The sequence below is a fragment of the Drosophila tropicalis genome, unplaced genomic scaffold, assembly GCF_018151085.1.
Source record: "Drosophila tropicalis isolate 14030-0801.00 unplaced genomic scaffold, ASM1815108v1 contig_878, whole genome shotgun sequence".
In the NCBI taxonomy this organism is placed as follows: domain Eukaryota; kingdom Metazoa; phylum Arthropoda; class Insecta; order Diptera; family Drosophilidae; genus Drosophila; species Drosophila tropicalis.
In genome coordinates, this window is record NW_027173374.1 from 13,912,005 (window position 1) to 13,929,678 (window position 17,674).

At 38.5% G+C, this 17,674-nt stretch overlaps 3 protein-coding genes across 8 annotated transcripts in view; 1 reads left to right on the forward strand and 2 right to left on the reverse strand.

Annotated features, from left to right (window-relative positions):
• The window catches only part of B9d1 (B9 domain-containing protein 1), a 42,895-nt gene extending 33,071 nt beyond the window's left edge, over positions 1-9,824 (reverse strand). Inside the window, exon 1 of one of the 2 annotated variants that reach the window (XM_068300617.1) lies at positions 9,684-9,824. The gene's annotated coding sequence lies outside the window, so the exon portion shown is untranslated. The remainder of the gene's footprint in view (positions 1-9,683) is intronic. The other variant, XM_068300619.1, reaches the window with a different exon arrangement.
• Positions 1-13,977, forward strand: part of AdamTS-A (ADAM metallopeptidase with thrombospondin type 1 motif A) — a 39,635-nt gene extending 25,658 nt beyond the window's left edge. For 2 of the 5 annotated variants that reach the window (XM_068300606.1, XM_068300608.1), the window contains exons 2-16: positions 5,045-5,426; positions 5,482-5,780; positions 5,943-6,502; positions 6,565-6,717; positions 6,783-6,944; positions 7,008-7,594; positions 7,657-7,836; positions 7,906-8,034; positions 8,600-8,826; positions 8,888-9,168; positions 9,241-9,442; positions 10,416-10,739; positions 10,802-11,194; positions 11,262-11,966; positions 12,030-13,977. In XM_068300606.1, coding sequence (XP_068156707.1) covers positions 5,045-5,426; positions 5,482-5,780; positions 5,943-6,502; positions 6,565-6,717; positions 6,783-6,944; positions 7,008-7,594; positions 7,657-7,836; positions 7,906-8,034; positions 8,600-8,826; positions 8,888-9,168; positions 9,241-9,442; positions 10,416-10,739; positions 10,802-11,194; positions 11,262-11,966; positions 12,030-12,128 — 4,683 coding nt within the window. In that variant the 3' untranslated portion in view covers positions 12,129-13,977. Of the gene's footprint in view, positions 1-4,797; positions 4,825-4,923; positions 4,943-5,044; positions 5,427-5,481; positions 5,781-5,942; positions 6,503-6,564; positions 6,718-6,782; positions 6,945-7,007; positions 7,595-7,656; positions 7,837-7,905; positions 8,035-8,599; positions 8,827-8,887; positions 9,169-9,240; positions 9,443-10,298; positions 10,334-10,415; positions 10,740-10,801; positions 11,195-11,261; positions 11,967-12,029 lie in introns of those variants that run through there. The other 3 variants (XM_068300607.1, XM_068300609.1, XM_068300610.1) reach the window with 3 other exon arrangements.
• A 110-nt stretch (positions 13,978-14,087) lies between these two features.
• Positions 14,088-16,447, reverse strand: Act88F (Actin 88F). Its single transcript, XM_068300612.1, has 3 exons — positions 16,346-16,447; positions 14,709-15,649; positions 14,088-14,642 (listed from the first exon to the last, which is right to left on the reverse strand). The coding sequence occupies exons 2-3, from the start codon at positions 15,631-15,633 to the stop codon at positions 14,437-14,439; spliced, it is 1,131 nt and encodes a 376-aa protein (XP_068156713.1). The 5' UTR covers positions 15,634-15,649; positions 16,346-16,447; the 3' UTR covers positions 14,088-14,436.
• Positions 16,448-17,674: the final 1,227 nt, after the last annotated feature.

A 17,674-nucleotide genomic window follows, 5' to 3' on the forward strand; every position in this document is an offset into this window, starting at 1 on the left:
CAATGTTTGCAAAAAGCGATGGGAAAAAAATTGAATAGTTAAGAGAAGAAGGAAAGAAAAAAAAGGCATTGCAAACTAAATATTTAACGGCTGCCCCAAAAGTAATCAGCACTTTGAACATGATGAGATTATTCATTTAATTTTCGCTATTTGAGAATTGAGTTTCCAATTTATCTAGTTACTCTGCCACACCAGCACCCCAGGTGGTGGTGGTGCTGGCGGTGGTGTTGTTGTTGCTGTACCAAACGACTTGGCCTGTCCAAATAAACACGCACAACTTTGTAAGCGGCCGAAAAAAGCAAATAAATATTTGTAATTTATATGTTTTTGCATGGCGTGGGTAACAAACTGCAGATACAATAAATAAACCGAACGTGCGATTGGTTTTTAGCCAGAGATTGGTTTTAAAGTCATAAGGAATTTCGTATGCACTATGGCACATTTAAAAAAAAAAAAAAAAAAAGGATATGAGCACAATTATTCAATGCGAAAGAGAGAACTACTGCGTTGATTGTGTTTTACAGTGCATTTTCCTGCCCAGCAATAACAGGCTTGCTGCACATTAAGTATACGCCGTGTGGTGCGCCAATTTTGTTTGTTGCTTTTCAACGCGTGTGTTGTTCGTAAAGTGTGTGCCAAATTAATCAAAGGGGCAAATCCATAAAAATGAAAAGTGTTAAATCTTAACCTAAATAAATAAATCATTATGACAAAATCCAAGATCAAGATTTTGCAATTTAATTGCACATAAAATCACATTACGACTCTCTGGATCAGGATCGCTAAGATGATTCATTCATTCACAAAATGAATTTCTATACATTTGATTTCTATATGTACATACATATATATTTCTATGTATATGTTTGTATATAAAATTGAGCTGTCCGACAGCCAAAATTTATATAAAATGAAAGCTAAACAAAGATGATTATTTTATAGTTTTAATACGATCGAAATATATACATATACGAATTTAATTCAAGGTTATGCACGCAATAATTAACTTGGCGAAATTGTTTATCGGCGATGCGTGGATTGTGCCTGTAAACAATCTTCTCCATGGTTACCATCTAACGATGCTGATGCTGATCAAGATGATAATGATGTGAATCAATGATGCTTATGATGATAATGACGATGATGATGATGATGATGTCTATGTCAAGCATATGGTCAGACGGCAATATAACAGCCTCTCGTTAAGCCAAATGGAACCAAAACCGATTCTGTCTAATGGATTCTGTTGCCCATTTTTAAATTGCAATTTATTTGTGGCCAAGGTTAATTGACTGCATTTGTGAATTGTGAAGTTATCAATGCACTTCACTTCAATGACGATTTCAATTTAGATACCAAATTGAAAATTGCAATTTCTATTTAAATAGATTTATAAATACATATTTGGCCCATACATCATTCATCCATTGCCCGCCAGCCCCTGCCAATTGTCATGACTTGAAATATTTTCATTATATCACTATATAAGCAAGCCTCTGAACTAATAATTAAAGGCTAAAACAGTTTAGGCAAAGTCTTGTGAAGGATAATAAAAGTTTGACTCATTGCAGCAGCTTTTTAAATGATGTCAATGTCAATTTTGCAGAAATTTTTATTCTCACAAATGTTTTTCATGCATTTCAACACATTGCCATTGGCGATTATCGATACTTCCGTTGCATATGAATTGAACATTTTCTGAAACAAATACATTTTCAGGGGATTTTTTTTCTTCTGTGTTGGAGGCGGGAAAAAGGAAAGGTCGCTGCTTTTGGCTTGTGGCTCAGACATTTTCCAATGAAGTTCACAGAGAATAAGATTTTTATAGCCATGTTTTCATTATTTTGTTTTGCCTGTTTAGCCGGGGGGATGTTTTGTTTTTGTTATTGTTCTCTTTTTTGTTTTGCTTGTTTTTGGTTTTGTTTTCGTTTTGCCATTTGCCAACGTTTCATTTGGTTGCCGGTTGCCTGTTTCTCCTTAAAAGAAAAACCATTGGGTTGGCAAAGTTTACATACCCTTGCGAGTTTTTGACTTTTCCCATGTGTTGCATAGTTCTGTTCGGAATTAATATACCTTTAGATGCTGAGGATATGATGACTGAAAACATTTCCAACGAAATGGTCCATTGCATATGCAAATATTTACAGATATATGTATTTTCTAGTTAAAATGTTTGAAATTGTTTGCATTTGAATGGATGATGGTGTTTTTAGTGTATTTAAGGCAATAGCCAAATTTCGGTTACCTTCACTTGAGTTTTCAATTTCATTGGTGGCAGTCAAGCGCCGTCATATAACCGAATTTTTTTTTTGCCATAGTCGCAGTCGTGTAGTCGTCATCATTGTGGAACACGCGCATAAAATCGACAAGTTTATTTATCAATTGCGAATGCAATTGCTATAAATACACATACATACACACAGACACATATACATACATTTATAGACCCAAATGCAACAAAGTGTCTGCATAAGGAAAATGCAATTGAGTATTTTGCCAAAATTGCATATATACATACACACTATATATGGTTCGAAGAGTCCGTGGGCTATAATTAACTGTGCGCTAAATCAATATAGAAATCGATCACCAAAAACCGGAGGATATCTTAAAGGGATTGCGGGGAGTGTGTGTGAATTATTTGCCGACTACACTTGATTTATATATCACACGTTTAACGTACATTATTAATAAATACGTGAGTAACTCCTCCTTCCATCTTCGTTCCCCTCTCTAGCTCAATGCTGTTTGCTGTTAATTTGTTAATTCTACCCCTTGGTGCGCCTGCGCGTAGCTATCATACTCTACTGGGGGCGCTCAACTATGTAATTAAGTCATTAAATACAAATTAACGACAACAATTGCTGGTCCACTGCTGGCAAGCACAAGTCGTGCAATTAAGCGAATGTTGCGCATACGCCATGTATGCGGATCATTGAATAGTAATAGCAGGGAGATGGGGAACAATTTGTCAGTTCGTCAGTGTGGTCAGTCGGTTCGATCATTCGGTGGCAAGGTGAGATGGTGGTTGGCGGTCGTCTGAGAGCGGCCTTCACAATGCTCACGGGGACAGACTGTGTGGCGCGTCTTGTGCAGACTGAGTGTCGGGCCATTGGCATAAATTATAGCCACATGGGGTAATCTAAGGCAATATCGGCTGACACACAAATCGCTTGTTTGTTTCCATTTCCAGTCAAGTGTAAACAGGTTTTTGTGTTTTATTTTTATTTTTCTCTTCGTTTTCGTCGAACTTCTTTTTTTTTTTTTTTGTTTGTCTGCTGCTGCTGCCTCTTTGGAAGTGGTCAATTAGTCAGAGAAGCAGCAAGCCGGCAGCCACTTCGCCTTAATCATAAATTAAATAAATTAAATCGAGTGGAAATAAAGGAAGAGAATCAACGGTATTAGCCCCCTATAACACAGGCTACTTAGTATGTTAGCTTAGCCACAAGCAGAAGGCACGGCACGCATTTGCATTTGCATATTTATAAGTCCACCGCGCAATCGCCCCCGTATGAAAAACGTCCCCTCTTTAGCATCTCGGGCAGTGAAACAAGTTAATAAACAGCTCTCCAAACGCATGCATAACCAAACAAATGAGAGAACGAATGAATGGTATTTTAACTAATTAAATACATAAAGAGCTGGAGAAGCCGTGAATATCTTTGCGATTTGCATTGCAAATTTTTTGTTCAATTCTTAAGCATTTTTTTTTTTTTTTTTTTTTTGGTATTTTGGTTGGCGATATTTTATGCTAAGCCTCACACTGAACTGAAGATTGTAAAAACATAGATTAGATAGAACTTTAACAGTGAACTATCCTTAAAAAACACTTCAAAATTAGCCCACATAAGTAGGCAATGATAATTGAGATTCCCAGACCATGACAATTAGTGGCATAATTAGCTCACTGGGTGATCAATTTTTTATTTCTATTCGCCCCCTATTAACGCTATCTCTTTGAATTCATTGCCTTATCAAGAGTGACTATAAAAATATATGAAATTTGCTTAATTTTTAATAAGACATAATAATCACATCAAAGGTCATTAGCTATTGACAATTGGTGGTGGATCATTAAACTGAAGGTTTATGACTTCATATTTCTATGGTATCTAATGAAATTAACGCAATCTCAATTATTCGTGTGGTTTCATCAATGATACAAAAGAAACCGCAATATATTCGGGGGAATGAAATACTAAGCGAAATAAAACTATGCAGGTTATTTCTCATTATGAGAAATGAATCGGCGTAGAGTTCAAAGAGCTACCATGAAATTATGCAAAATGCCGCATCAATTGTTTAGCGGTATTCATTTGTTAATTTGTTTATGCGAAAAAGAAGAATCTGCTCGGAGGTGCAAAGCAAGGCACTCACATAAATTCACAAATTAGAGGCATTTAATTATGTGTATGGGATTTTTTTTTTTGCTGTTCTGTTTTGTTTTTATTTTTATTGTTTTTTTTTTTTTGTTTTTGAGTGGTGGTTGTGAGCGGTGAGTGGTGAGCGGTGGTGGTGTGGGGTACTTGTAGATACCTTTATTCTTCCCCTTGCTTGTTTTGTTTAATGTTTTATATGTATATACAAATTGCCGTTGGCACACTTTACACCTCTGCGGTTTTTGTTGAGTAACTTAAACAAAAACCAAAAGATTGACCAAATCGAAAATTGTATACCCTATGTACAAGATCATTAGATTAAAGTAGGATCTTTGAGCTGGTTGTAACCTTTGATTCTCATTTTGGCAAGAGTATAAGAATTTGCGAAATTATTTCACAGATGAGGAAGTCTTTTCAACGGCAACCGTTTTGTATGGCCGTCCAGGTGAGCAACCAAAGGCAATCATCATACCGTAGAGTACCATAATTTGTTCATCAATTCGTCATTTATACACACCTAATCGCCTGAGCTAAACGTGCCCAAATCTCTATCCGGGTTGAAGGTGTGAGAGAATGCTATACTCCAGCATAACGGTTGGCTAAGATAAAAACCTTAACTAAGTTGCAAATTCGCTTTCTCTCTTCTTTTTGTGTGTGTTTTCCAGTTAGTGCTGCAGAATAGCAAAGGCGGCCTAAAGATGTCCACGCACTGGCATCAGAACAAATGTCTTTGGGGCCTTGCGAGCCTATTGATGTCCGCTCTGATTATATTCTTTATCTATAGCCACAAACAAGAACACAGCCTGCCCCTGCACCCAAATACAACAGTACACAGAGCGCCGCCGCCCAGGCAGTACATGATACACAATGATACACCGGTGGTGGACTGGAGAAGCGAGAATGATGATTTTGATCATATCCAGGATATTGGTGATGATAATCTAAGTGATTTTGTAACGCCTATAAAGGTGCAATACTATAGCCTTAACGATGTCGATCTTTTGTATGAATCAAATCGGGATAGTGGCAGCAATATAAGCGAGACAGGTGAGTTAAAGTAATTGAATCGTGGCATAGCAAGAATGCAGTTCTTCTTTTTTAGACTCCTCCTCAGCATTTAGTATGACGGGGACATTTCGCAACAAGTCGAGTCCAATTTGGGATCCCCATCCGCAGTACATTTTGAAAATGTTTGGACGTGTATTCAATTTGATACTTTATCAGGATACATCATTTATACCAATGAGCACATTTCGAATTTTACGAATACTCAACAATCATACCGAAGAGGCCGATGATAGCGAAATGGAGGAGTCGGGCCACTACTTGGGCTGTTATTACAAGGGCAATGTGAAGGGCGATCAACTCTCGGCGGTAGCTGTCTCCCTGTGCAATGGCATGGTAAGGCCAACCAGATGGTGGCTTTTGGCATACCTGACCTTCGGGAGTCGGGCTAAGTCAAAAAACCATTTGCAAGTTATGCTTATCAATATCTCTCGTCGAATATGAATAATAATCACCTGCCTGCCTTACCTTTCCTACCCCCATTCTCCCCGCTTTTAGACTGGTTATATTAAAACTGGTTTCGGCACTCTGCTAATTCAGCCGGTCAATCAAACCAGCAGCGACGAGGTCTTGCATCGCGTTTGGCGACACTCTCAGCGCAATGCCAGACATGCCGTCTCCGAATTCGATATACATCTGGAGGCCCTGGAGCTGAGCGAGTGGGGGCTTGAACCGCATCCGCTGCCCGATCTAATACCAGTGCCACAGGAACTGCAAGACTTACCAAAAACAGCAAAACTAACGCGACACAAGCGACATTATAACGAGGATATCGACAATCAGGTCTACACCCTCGAGGTGCTGGTGGCCGCCGATAGTAGCATGAATCTATTTCACAAGGATCAGTTGACGTCATACATTTTTACACTGTTTTCAATAGTTTCAAATATATTTTCTGATGCCAGTATTGGCAATGCCATACGCATTGCTCTAGTCAAAATGATACTTTTACCCTACGATAATACCAAATTCAATTCTAGCAATGCCATGCTAAATGATTTTTGTAAGTATATAAGGGAGAATAATTTTCATTACGATGCTGCCATATTAATTACTCGGTGAGTTCGAAGAAAATCTCAAAATTATCGGCATTTTCCTTAAACATTTTCTCAAACTACAGCGAACGCATCTGCGGAGGAGTTTCTGATGCACACTGCCATATGCTGGGTTTAGCTGAATTCGGTACTGTCTGCAATCCAGCTAGATCCTGCTCAATTGTTCAGGATACTGGCCTGCCGACAGCATTTACCATGTCACACGAACTGGGTCACATGTGAGCATCACAGGCATAGGAGCATCTATGCAATAGTTTATAACATATTTTTATTATTTTCTTAGTCTTAATATGCCACACGATGATGAGGATCATTGCAAGCCGTACAACACCCGTCCGGGTCTGAATAGTAGTGCTTTACATGTCATGGCTAGCGTTATGAGCGATCGTATGCATCCTTGGTCATGGTCAAAGTGTTCCCAGCACTATGTCTCCGAACTGCTCGAGTAGGTATATGCATTTGGAATGTCTATCACTTGTAGACAACATATCTCTTTTGTTTTTGTCAGAAAATCGGATAAGTCCTGCCTGCTGAGCACACAGCCGCAAATGAATTTAATGGTTAATAAAAACTCGAGATTACCGGGAGAAATCTACTCCCTCGATAGGCAATGTCAATTGATATACAGTAATCATAGCAGCTACTGTCGAATGGATGAGGAATGCCGAAGATTATGGTGTTATGATCCCAGTGGTCAGTGCCGTTCGACTAGCCTGCCCTGGGCAGATGGTTCGCTCTGTCACAATGGTCAGAACTGGTGTCAGAAGGGAAAATGTGTACCCAGGCATGGTGGTTCCCTGCATGTAATAAACGGTGGCTGGGGTCCATGGACGCCATTCACCTACTGTAGTCTTAGTTGTGGTGGCGGTGTCCAGGAATCCCATCGCGAATGCAACAATCCTATGCCTGAGAATGGTGGCAAGTATTGCTCTGGCAGCCGAAAGAAATATCGCTCATGTAATACACACGCATGTCCGCCGGGGTCGGTGGATCCACGGGAGCAACAATGCTCTGATATGAATGGCAAACACTTGCATATACAGGGTATTACCCGATCCTATAGCCGCAACTCCAAATGGGTTCCAAAATATGGATGTAAGTGTTGTTCTTCCTTTAATCACATTGAATATTTTTAATTTATGAATTTCTACTCACAGTGGGACCATTGGATAAGTGTAAGCTATATTGTAGACTCTCTGACGATCTTGCCTATTTCATGTTAGAGCCTGAGGTCAAGGATGGCACCACCTGCAGTTTTGACAGTTTTGATAAGTGTGTAAACGGCATTTGCCGGCCAGCGGGATGTGACAATGAACTTAATTCGATTGCCAAAATGGGTAAATACATAAAGTACATATAAACAGAAAATGAATTCTCTTTCTAATTTTCGTTTCTCTTATTGACAGACAAATGCGGCGTCTGCGAGGGGCGCAATGATACGTGCGAGGAATTAACCGGAAATGTCTATGTCTCCGATTTGCTAAATAAAAAGAAAGACGGGCAAACCCTCTTCTATGCCACAACAATACCAAAAGGTGTGTACAATCAATATTTAGTTATACTATATATAATCCCTCTCCCCCTCCTTCCGACATCATTAAAATTTCAATAATTAATTTCGTTGTTGTTTTGTTTTGGCTAATGAATCGATGAATGAATGTTGTTTAAGGGGGGAAATGTTTGTGCGTTTTTGGATCTTAATGTGCAATTAAATAGTTTTAACGACGTCCAATTGCCTATTGAGTCATTGTCATCGGCTTCATCATAATCATCAGCAAATAAAATCACATCATGACATTCATTTTGTTATTTGTTGTCTTGGTGAAAAGATAAGGGTTTCCTAATTAAGACTGATCATGTGTCTTGGCCATCAGCATCAGTAGGTGAATGCACCCCTTTCTGGCGCCTCACGTATTAATTTTTGTCACAGGCTAGTAATCAAACAGACAGATAGTGCTACGTTATCACAATTAGACAATATTTATTAATAAAAAATGCATCTTAATGCATTGTTATCATCTGAATCTTATCTTACATTAGGGCGCCATTGCCCATTCTATTCAATTTGAGATTATTTTAAACCTTTTTTTATAATTTTAGGCGCCTCCAATATTGTTATTACACAGCCTGGCTATCCCGAACAAAATTACATTGTGCTCAGAGATGATAAGCGAGGTGTTGTATTGAATAGCGAAGAACTGGTAGTACCTTTTCCAAAGAATATATCTTACAGTGGTGTCACGATCCATTATAGTGGCTCGAATAGTACCATTGAGAGGGTTTATACCACAATTTCATGGAAATTGAAGCGTGATCTAATAGTTGAGGTAAGACATCGGTAAGCGAACCAAATTTACAAGTAATTAATTATTTTCTCTGTGTTTCTAGATCATCTCTGTGGACCTGAGTCCGGCTAAAAGGCAGGACACCTCACTGTTAACGTACACCTATATAATGGACAAGCCAAAGACAGCGGAAACCGAAGTGGAAATATATCGTTGGGAAATGCAAACGTGGAGCATCTGCGATTCCCTCTGCCAGGGCAGAAGTTATCGTCAGCCGGCCTGCGTAAGCACCATTAAAGGATTAAAAGTGGCACCGCAATTTTGCGATGCAACGGCTAAGCCCAAAATGGAGGATCGCCTTTGTAATATGGATTGCCGTCTAACGTAAGATGAAATGAATTTTAAATATTCATTCGATTGAAATCTTATCTCCAAAACATTTTTTGTCCCGTCTAGATTAAACGTATCGGGCATATCGGAATGCTCGGCGGCCTGTGGAGAGCTGGGGACACGGGAAAAGAGTTATAACTGCATTCAGACATTCCCTGATATTCATCGATCAAATATTGTAGATATGTCCTATTGTCAGGTCAAGTTTGAGATTACACGCCACGAAGAATGCCGCGAAGGATGTTGGAAACTCTCTGAGTGGTCAGCGGTAAGTGTTAACTGTATGTTGATTGAGTTAGATTTAGAATTAAATTAAATTTTAGCGCACCTTCACCCAAAACTAAAAAAAAATGTTGCCTACTTATAGAGATTAGTTAAAAATGGTTTAATGCTCAGAGTCGCATACATACATATGTATGTATGTACAAACTTAATCAATTTTACATACGTATTTATTTTGTTTATACATACATATGTACATATGTATATATACATTTATTTATACTTACCGAAAAGATGAACAACTTCTAGAAATTGCTATTCAAGTCGAAACTGTTTTGTGTTTTTTGAGGCCCCACCAAAAAATAAAAACACACACACGCATCAATTTAAGAACACAAATGGCATTTTATCCATGCCCAGACGTTTATTTATTTGTGACCACAAAATGCAATGTTTAAATCAAATATTTTACAATTTAAGGCTCATTAACAACAAATTTTATAGCTTTCACTTCTTATTGAAGATAACAAACTTTGCCGTTGCACTAGTGGTGGAAGTTCCGAGTTTATCGAAAATCCATACATTTATCGAAAATAGCCTGCTCACAAATAAATGTCAGGGCTGCCACCAGCTACATTCTGGTATTTATCGAAAATAGCATGATCACCAAATAAAAGTCAGGATTGCCATAAGCTATATTCTGGTATTAATCGAAAATAGCCTGATCACCAAATAAAAGTCAGGGTTGCCATAAGCTACATTCTGGTATTTATCGAAAATAGCCTGATCACCAAATAGAAGTCGGAGTTGCCGTCAGCTGACCTCTTTCATCAAGTACTAATAACATTTTCCGCTTTTCCCTAATTTTAAAAATATTAATTCGCCTCCTTATTCTGCTTAAGACTTTATGTGATCATCACCGTCTAAGAAGTTATAGGTATTTGAACAATTTTATAACAACCTTTGCAAGTGTCATTGGAATTGGCTACATCTTTGTTTATTTGTTTTCCACTTTGCAGTGCAGTCAATCATGTGGTACAGGATACCAATTTCGGGAGCTTAAGTGCTATCTGAATGGTTCACCGGTTAGTGAGGAACTGTGTAATCTGAGAACGAAACCGCAAACCCAAACGCGAGACCTGAGACGCAATTGTCACATGGATGAGTGCCGTATTGCTATACACCCTTGGCTGGCCGGAGAATGGGGCCAGTGTGATGAGTGGTGCAAGAAGAGTCGCACAGTCACGTGCTCAGGACCGTATGGACGAGGCTGTGATTTGGACAAAAAACCGATCGAAGTGCGCAATTGTTGTCAAATCAAGTACACTAGCCAATGGGAAGAGGTGAGAGTGATTGGACAATATTATTGGAGAAATAACTAATGCAATGTTCCAAATCTTCATAGTGCTCCGTGAAATGTGGCATGGGCTATAGACGTAGAATTCAAAATTGTTCCCGTGTCTATAAGCCAGAGGTGCAGGGCACTCCGAAGCGACGTGAACATATCATTGACTCCTATTGTGTCAGTAGAAATGTGCGTAAGCCGAAATTGCGCAAGACCATCAAGACTTGCAAGATCAACTGCGGTTGGATCGAGTCCGGCTGGTCCCAATGCCCGGCTGATTGCTCTTCGCACTACATGACACGATACATAGACTGCGTGGTCAAGGGAGGCAAACATAATGGTGACCCTGTTGATAAACATCTTTGCGATGCCAAGAGTAGACCAATTGAAAAGAAGAAATGCTCGCACTGTATGCCCCGTGATTACAAAATGGAATACAAAGTGACAGTGCCGGTAAGTATCATAATTTACCTTCTTCTTGTGGCCAAATCAAATTGACTTTGCTTAAAATTATTTGTAGTGCAACTGTGAGGGCTATGAGCGACGGCGAAGTGTTTGCTACAATTCACAAAGGAAGCGAGTGGCTTGCCCCTTCCGTACGAAATTCGATAAGCAGAAATGTACTCCTCCGGCCAGCTGTCGCAATGCCGTTTCCAGGAGCATTACCAGCAGCAGTAGCAGCAGCAGTAGCAGCAGCAGGACAATTGTTAGCCGAGCCAGCGATAGTCAATCACCGCAGAGTTGTTTCGACTTGCAGCGCATTAATAGAGTATATGAGGATGGCGAATATTGGTTAGTTATTCGTTCCCGACAAATACGAGTCTATTGTTATCGTATGAATAGTAGAACGCCACGCGAATATATTACCGTGCAACCGCAAGAGAACTATTCGATCTACTATGAGAATAAAACCCATCACATGGACAGCTGTCCGACGGCTTCAAGGGAGCATGAGTACTACAATCCTGAGAATTCGGGACGGACTTATTTCAGCAAATTGCGCCTGAATATTACAAATTTGCGAATTATTGAAAACGATTTCGAGTTTGCCGAGACACGAGGACAACGACAGAAACTTGGCTCATCGGGTGATTGCTATAATCGAAATATGCAATGCCCGCAAGGCGATTTCTCCATCAATATAGAGCGTACTGGTTTCATCATACGTCCGGGTACTGTGTGGAATAAATTAGGAAATAGAGTGGTTATGCATCGAACGGCTGGAGTAAGTAAAACAATCTCAGCTCTCCTCAGAATACATTGTAATAAATTCATGTACTTTCTTCAGTTTGATACGGCGAAATTTTCACGTAGAGCCTTCTGCGGCGGCTATTGTGGTAGCTGTTCTATATCATCTACGGCAGGACTTTATTTGGACGTGGCGTGATCCCAAACGGATTTGGGGCCCTAGAGGCATTGGTCCGATATTTGGTGCTAGACTTTTTTCGGGGGCATTTACTGTGTGACTTTCCTTCACTGCCAAAACAAACTTCAAATGAATCGAATTTAACACAGAGCATACAAATTATTCATAGTATTACGCGAATCAAATCCAAACCAATCAACACCCACGATTCCGCTGTTGTATAGGCCGTGTGGGGACTGGCCCCAAGGGTGGCACGTCACCCACTTTCACCTGAATGCATTTCGATTGCAGGTGTTCGAGCGAAGTGTCTGACATGATCGTTAGACTAACAAAAATGAAAAGTATTTTCGATTATCGGACACCTATAAATTAGAACAGAATAAATCTCGATCAAAGTCAAAATGAAAAAAAAAAAAACAAAACAAATCAAATGTGTGTGGAATAGAAATGAAATCATGGCCATTTTTTAGAAATTTAGTAATTGTAAATAGTTTATCTTTATTCTTGTAAACCTAGATGTGAGTCATTCTAATTGAAAACAAAAAGTAATACACCAGCTTCATTATAATGATATATAAAATGGCATCCGAATATCATTTAAATATCTACAAAGAAAATTTGAAATAAATTTAATTTAATATTGTTTATGTATGTAAAAAAAAAAAAAACAGAAGAAAAAATATCATCATCAATAATAATCGTCTAGATAACAACTATGGCATATCCTTAGTATAAAAATAATTCAATAATTTTAGTGCAATCCTTGTACAATATTTGTATACCTATATTAAGTTAATTAAGTATTTTTTACTTACACTACAACTAAAGAGAAGAAAACACAAAAGAAAAAGAACCCGGTAGTTTACATTTGGCCGAGCCAAAGTCTATATATGTATGTATATTATGTATGTATATGTACCAATCCTAGCAGTTCCGTGAATATCTTTTATATTGATAAGTAATGATAATCATAACATAAGCTAAATTATATTATTCCACTGTGAACTGCAAGGAACAAAATGTAAAACAAAAGAAAAACAAGCCAAAATACTCAAAACAATCTCCCAATTGCACAATTTATATCCAATCGCTTAACCCAGCTAACTATTACAAAAAACGAAAAGTCACTGCCAATAACTAATTTTATGTGTCTCATCTAATCATAAATAGCATATAGAGCATTGGGAGACAACCTTAAATCTCATTAACATTCACCACTGCACCTACTTCGAGGTGGGGGGTAGCTGAAGACTAATGGATCAGCTTAAATCGAAACTTAATTTATTTCTTGTGACTCTAATGAATGGTTTAAGCATCCCCAAACAAACCCCCTACCAGAGTACAACTTTAGCATATTGTTGAGGAAATAAATTGAAAATTCGACAAAAAATATCGAAAGCAAATCAATTTATATATATAGAAGCCTTTTAGAATCATAGAAATTCTTTATTTCTATGTTCTTTACTAAACTTTAATATCATTAAACTTTGTTATTATATTTATTAGTTCTTCAGCCGCCTCTCACCTATATCCTATCCCAAGTGTACATGAGTAACTGAGTGATCAAAGCATGGACATACGATCTTGACCAAAACTTCACTAACTTTTTTTCGATCTTCATTCCTTTACTGTCTTTGCCTAAATCTAAATTCATTCTGATATTTATTTAATTTAATCCATTTTAAAATGGATTTATTCGAGAACTCAGTTTATTTCATGCGCTTTTTCTTATTTACACCTGACTATGTTTTTCTATTCTCTTTGTATTCGATAATGAATACAGTTTTCGTATTATCCATTTTAAGCATTTCTTAAAATTAACTCAAATAACTAATATGTGAAAATAAAATCTGTCGTTGAACCAAAATAATTCTCGAATTTATCGATTTACTTGTTTCATTTGATCTTTTTGGGCGGTAAATACAAATTGGACTTACGTTTATTTAGTTAAATCCAAAACTATAAGTGACTAATTCATAATTAGTTAGAAAAAGTGTAGATTTTTTTGTGGTTTTTATTACTGAAAATGATTCATAGTTTTAATGGAAGATATATACGAGTATATTTGGCTTTGATTTCACTGACTAAGGATAAAAAAAAGCTAATTCATATACAATTGATGTCTTTTGTGTGTGCGTTGTCTTTTTTTCTTGGTTGCTCAACGTGAAGACGGTGGATGCTTCATAGGAAGTATCCACTGTACTGGTGAGTTTTAATTGCTATGACGATTATTATTGTATCTGGGCGGCGATGTTTTGCTCGCTGGATGTTAGTTTGTGTCTTGGCTGAGGTTGTTGCCTTTGATGATCTTTCGTCGCATGCGAAAGACTTAAAAGCATTTGCGGTGCACAATGCCGGGACCGGATTCATCGTATTCCTGCTTCGAGATCCACATCTGCTGGAAGGTAGACAGGGAAGCCAGAATGGAGCCACCGATCCAGACGGAGTACTTTCTCTCAGGTGGAGCAATGATCTTGATCTTAATGGTTGATGGGGCCAGGGCAGTAATTTCCTTTTGCATACGATCAGCAATACCTGAAAGTGGGTATTATCATAGGAGTTAAATAGAAAATAGGACTATCTGGCGTTATCACAATTTACCTGGATACATGGTGGTACCACCGGACAGCACAGAGTTGGCATACAGATCCTTACGAATGTCCACATCGCACTTCATGATCGAGTTGTAGACAGTCTCGTGAATACCGCATGATTCCATGCCCAAGAAAGAGGGCTGGAACAGGGCCTCAGGGCAACGGAAACGCTCGTTGCCAATGGTGATGACCTGACCATCGGGCAACTCGTAGGACTTCTCCAGCGAGGTAGAGGCAGCTGCAGTGGCCATTTCCTGCTCAAAGTCCAAAGCAACATAGCACAACTTCTCCTTGATGTCACGAACAATCTCACGCTCGGCAGTGGTGGTGAATGAATAGCCACGCTCGGTAAGGATCTTCATCAGATAGTCGGTCAAATCGCGACCAGCCAAGTCCAGACGCAGAATGGCATGGGGCAGGGCGAAACCTTCATAGATGGGCACAGTGTGGGAAACACCATCACCAGAGTCCAGCACAATACCGGTGGTACGACCGGAAGCATACAGGGACAAAACAGCCTGAATGGCCACATACATGGCTGGCGAGTTGAAGGTTTCAAACATGATCTGGGTCATCTTCTCGCGATTAGCCTTGGGATTCAGTGGGGCTTCTGTCAATAATACTGGATGCTCCTCGGGGGCAACACGCAACTCGTTGTAGAAGGTATGATGCCAGATCTTCTCCATATCATCCCAATTCGTAATGATGCCATGCTCGATGGGGTACTTCAGTGTAAGGATACCACGTTTGCTCTGAGCCTCATCACCGACATACGAATCCTTTTGACCCATGCCCACCATCACACCTTGGTGCCTGGGGCGACCCACAATTGAGGGGAAGACAGCACGGGGGGCATCATCACCAGCGAAGCCGGCTTTGCACATGCCCGATCCGTTGTCGATAACTAATGCGCCCGCATCATCGTCACACATCTTGGCAGTTGTTTATCTGCAAAAAAAAAAACCGAAATGTTCTCTCACAAGATTTGATTTGAACAAATTAAAAACCCTTGTAAACGGTTTCAAAAGTCTTTGGAAATAATTCGTTGGCTTAAACCATTTTACTGGGCCTCATTTGTTGATCTAAAAATGTAAATTTTAATATTATAATCTATGCTTTGCCTTCATCACTTCATCTAGTTGTGATTCCCAAGTGGATTAGGACTTAGGCGAAGTCTACTCAAAAGAGAAATTGGTTGTTTTCGAAAGACATTTACCAGAATTTGTAATGAACTAAAAATAACCTCAAAGAGTTCATCTAACGAAATCGAAATATCTTGTATAGAATCAAGAAAATCTCAAAATCCTTGAGATACATATATTTTTGATAAATTCGGTTTCATAATTTTGAGTCATATTTCTTTCTGACGATCCACTCGAAATGAGTTATTCATTCTATATAAAGTTTATCCTTTTGATATCACTCTTCATCAAATGTTAATTGTCTGCAGGATATGCTCAGTTAAACAGTTTTGAGATTTTATTTTTAGAAAAAAAAGCACCAAAATATATGTACTCCGAAATGGAAGAAATGAAAATATTATATAATCCTTATTGATTTCGCTTTAATCGTTATTTTGATTCACTTTTTTATTCCTTGGGCGATAGCTCCTTTTATTTTTGCTCTGCACGGGATTGCACTAACCTTTTTTAGGTCAACGAAAGGATTTCTGTATTGAATGAACTCGCACGTTCGATTCTTGTTGACGGCTTGTAGACTCAACAACAAATGGCACGCAAACGATCACTGAATGCCTTTATATCAAAGGCTCTCCCGAACCGAAATTAAATTAAGAAATTAACTTAGGAAATCAATTAGGTACTCACCGAAAGAGAGAGAGTACTGTGTTTGAGAGATAGAAAGAAAAAGAGATCTCGAATCGATCCATATATGCCGTTTTCATTTGGCTAATGGGAAAAATCGTTATGGCTTCCGATATAGACGACTATTTTAAGTCCTACATTGATTTAGTCGAAAAAAAAGTTTTTCTTTATAATTTTTAAGATTGATCATAATTCTACTTAAATATGGATTAGCCTAATGATTATATTTAAACTGTCCATGATATCTCATGTAGGGTAAGACAGAGCATCCTTTCAGGTAAGAAGAGAGAGAGACCGATTGGGTCAAAAAGTGAGAGTGAGAGACCGAATTTCCCCATTGATAATCAAATGTGCGTGGCAATGCAATCAATTATGTGTCTTCCGCTCCCTAGCAAAGAAAAAAATGTCCACATTTTGTTTCTCTCCCATTGCCGAATTGGCTTCGTGGCATATTCAGAAAATAGAAACGAACCTTAGAAGGACCGGCAGAAGACAATTGGCATGACTGGTTGAAGTGCGGTGAGGTGAGATGAATTGAAGTGATTTGGGGCTACCGTTGGGCACGCAATTGCAATGCAATGCAGCCAAATGCATTAAAATAGATGCGGCAAGCAGAACGTCACATATAAATCAACATCAAGGTTGATCTCATCTCGATCTCCGCACATACTGCTGCTCGAGGAAGCGATCGTCGAGGCAGAGAAGTTTCGAAATTGCCGTGGCGTCTATTTATCAAAGCAATTTACCAAACTCAGTCGCCTTTCTTGTTGTTGAGCATTTGCAAATTGTTATGTTTTTTTTTTTCTGTCTGTCTGTTGCTTATTTTTAATTCTATTTGTTTGCTTTTCGCATTTGACTCTTGATTCTATTATTAAGTCATTTTACTCACAATCAATTGATTTGTATTTATCCTTTTAAGTAGATTTTTCTCTATTGCATTTTGATTTATGGCGTGGCCAAGTTTATAATTGGATTGTGATTAAATAAAAATAGTCAACCAAATGTTCCGAAGGTCCCATTGTACTTTTCTTCACTGATCTTAAAGAATCACAATCAATAAATAGATATCTAAATACTTCGATACATATGTACGTCTCTGTGAACACTTCTTAAGGTTCTTTTTTTAGACTAAGAGAAATTAGTTAAAAAT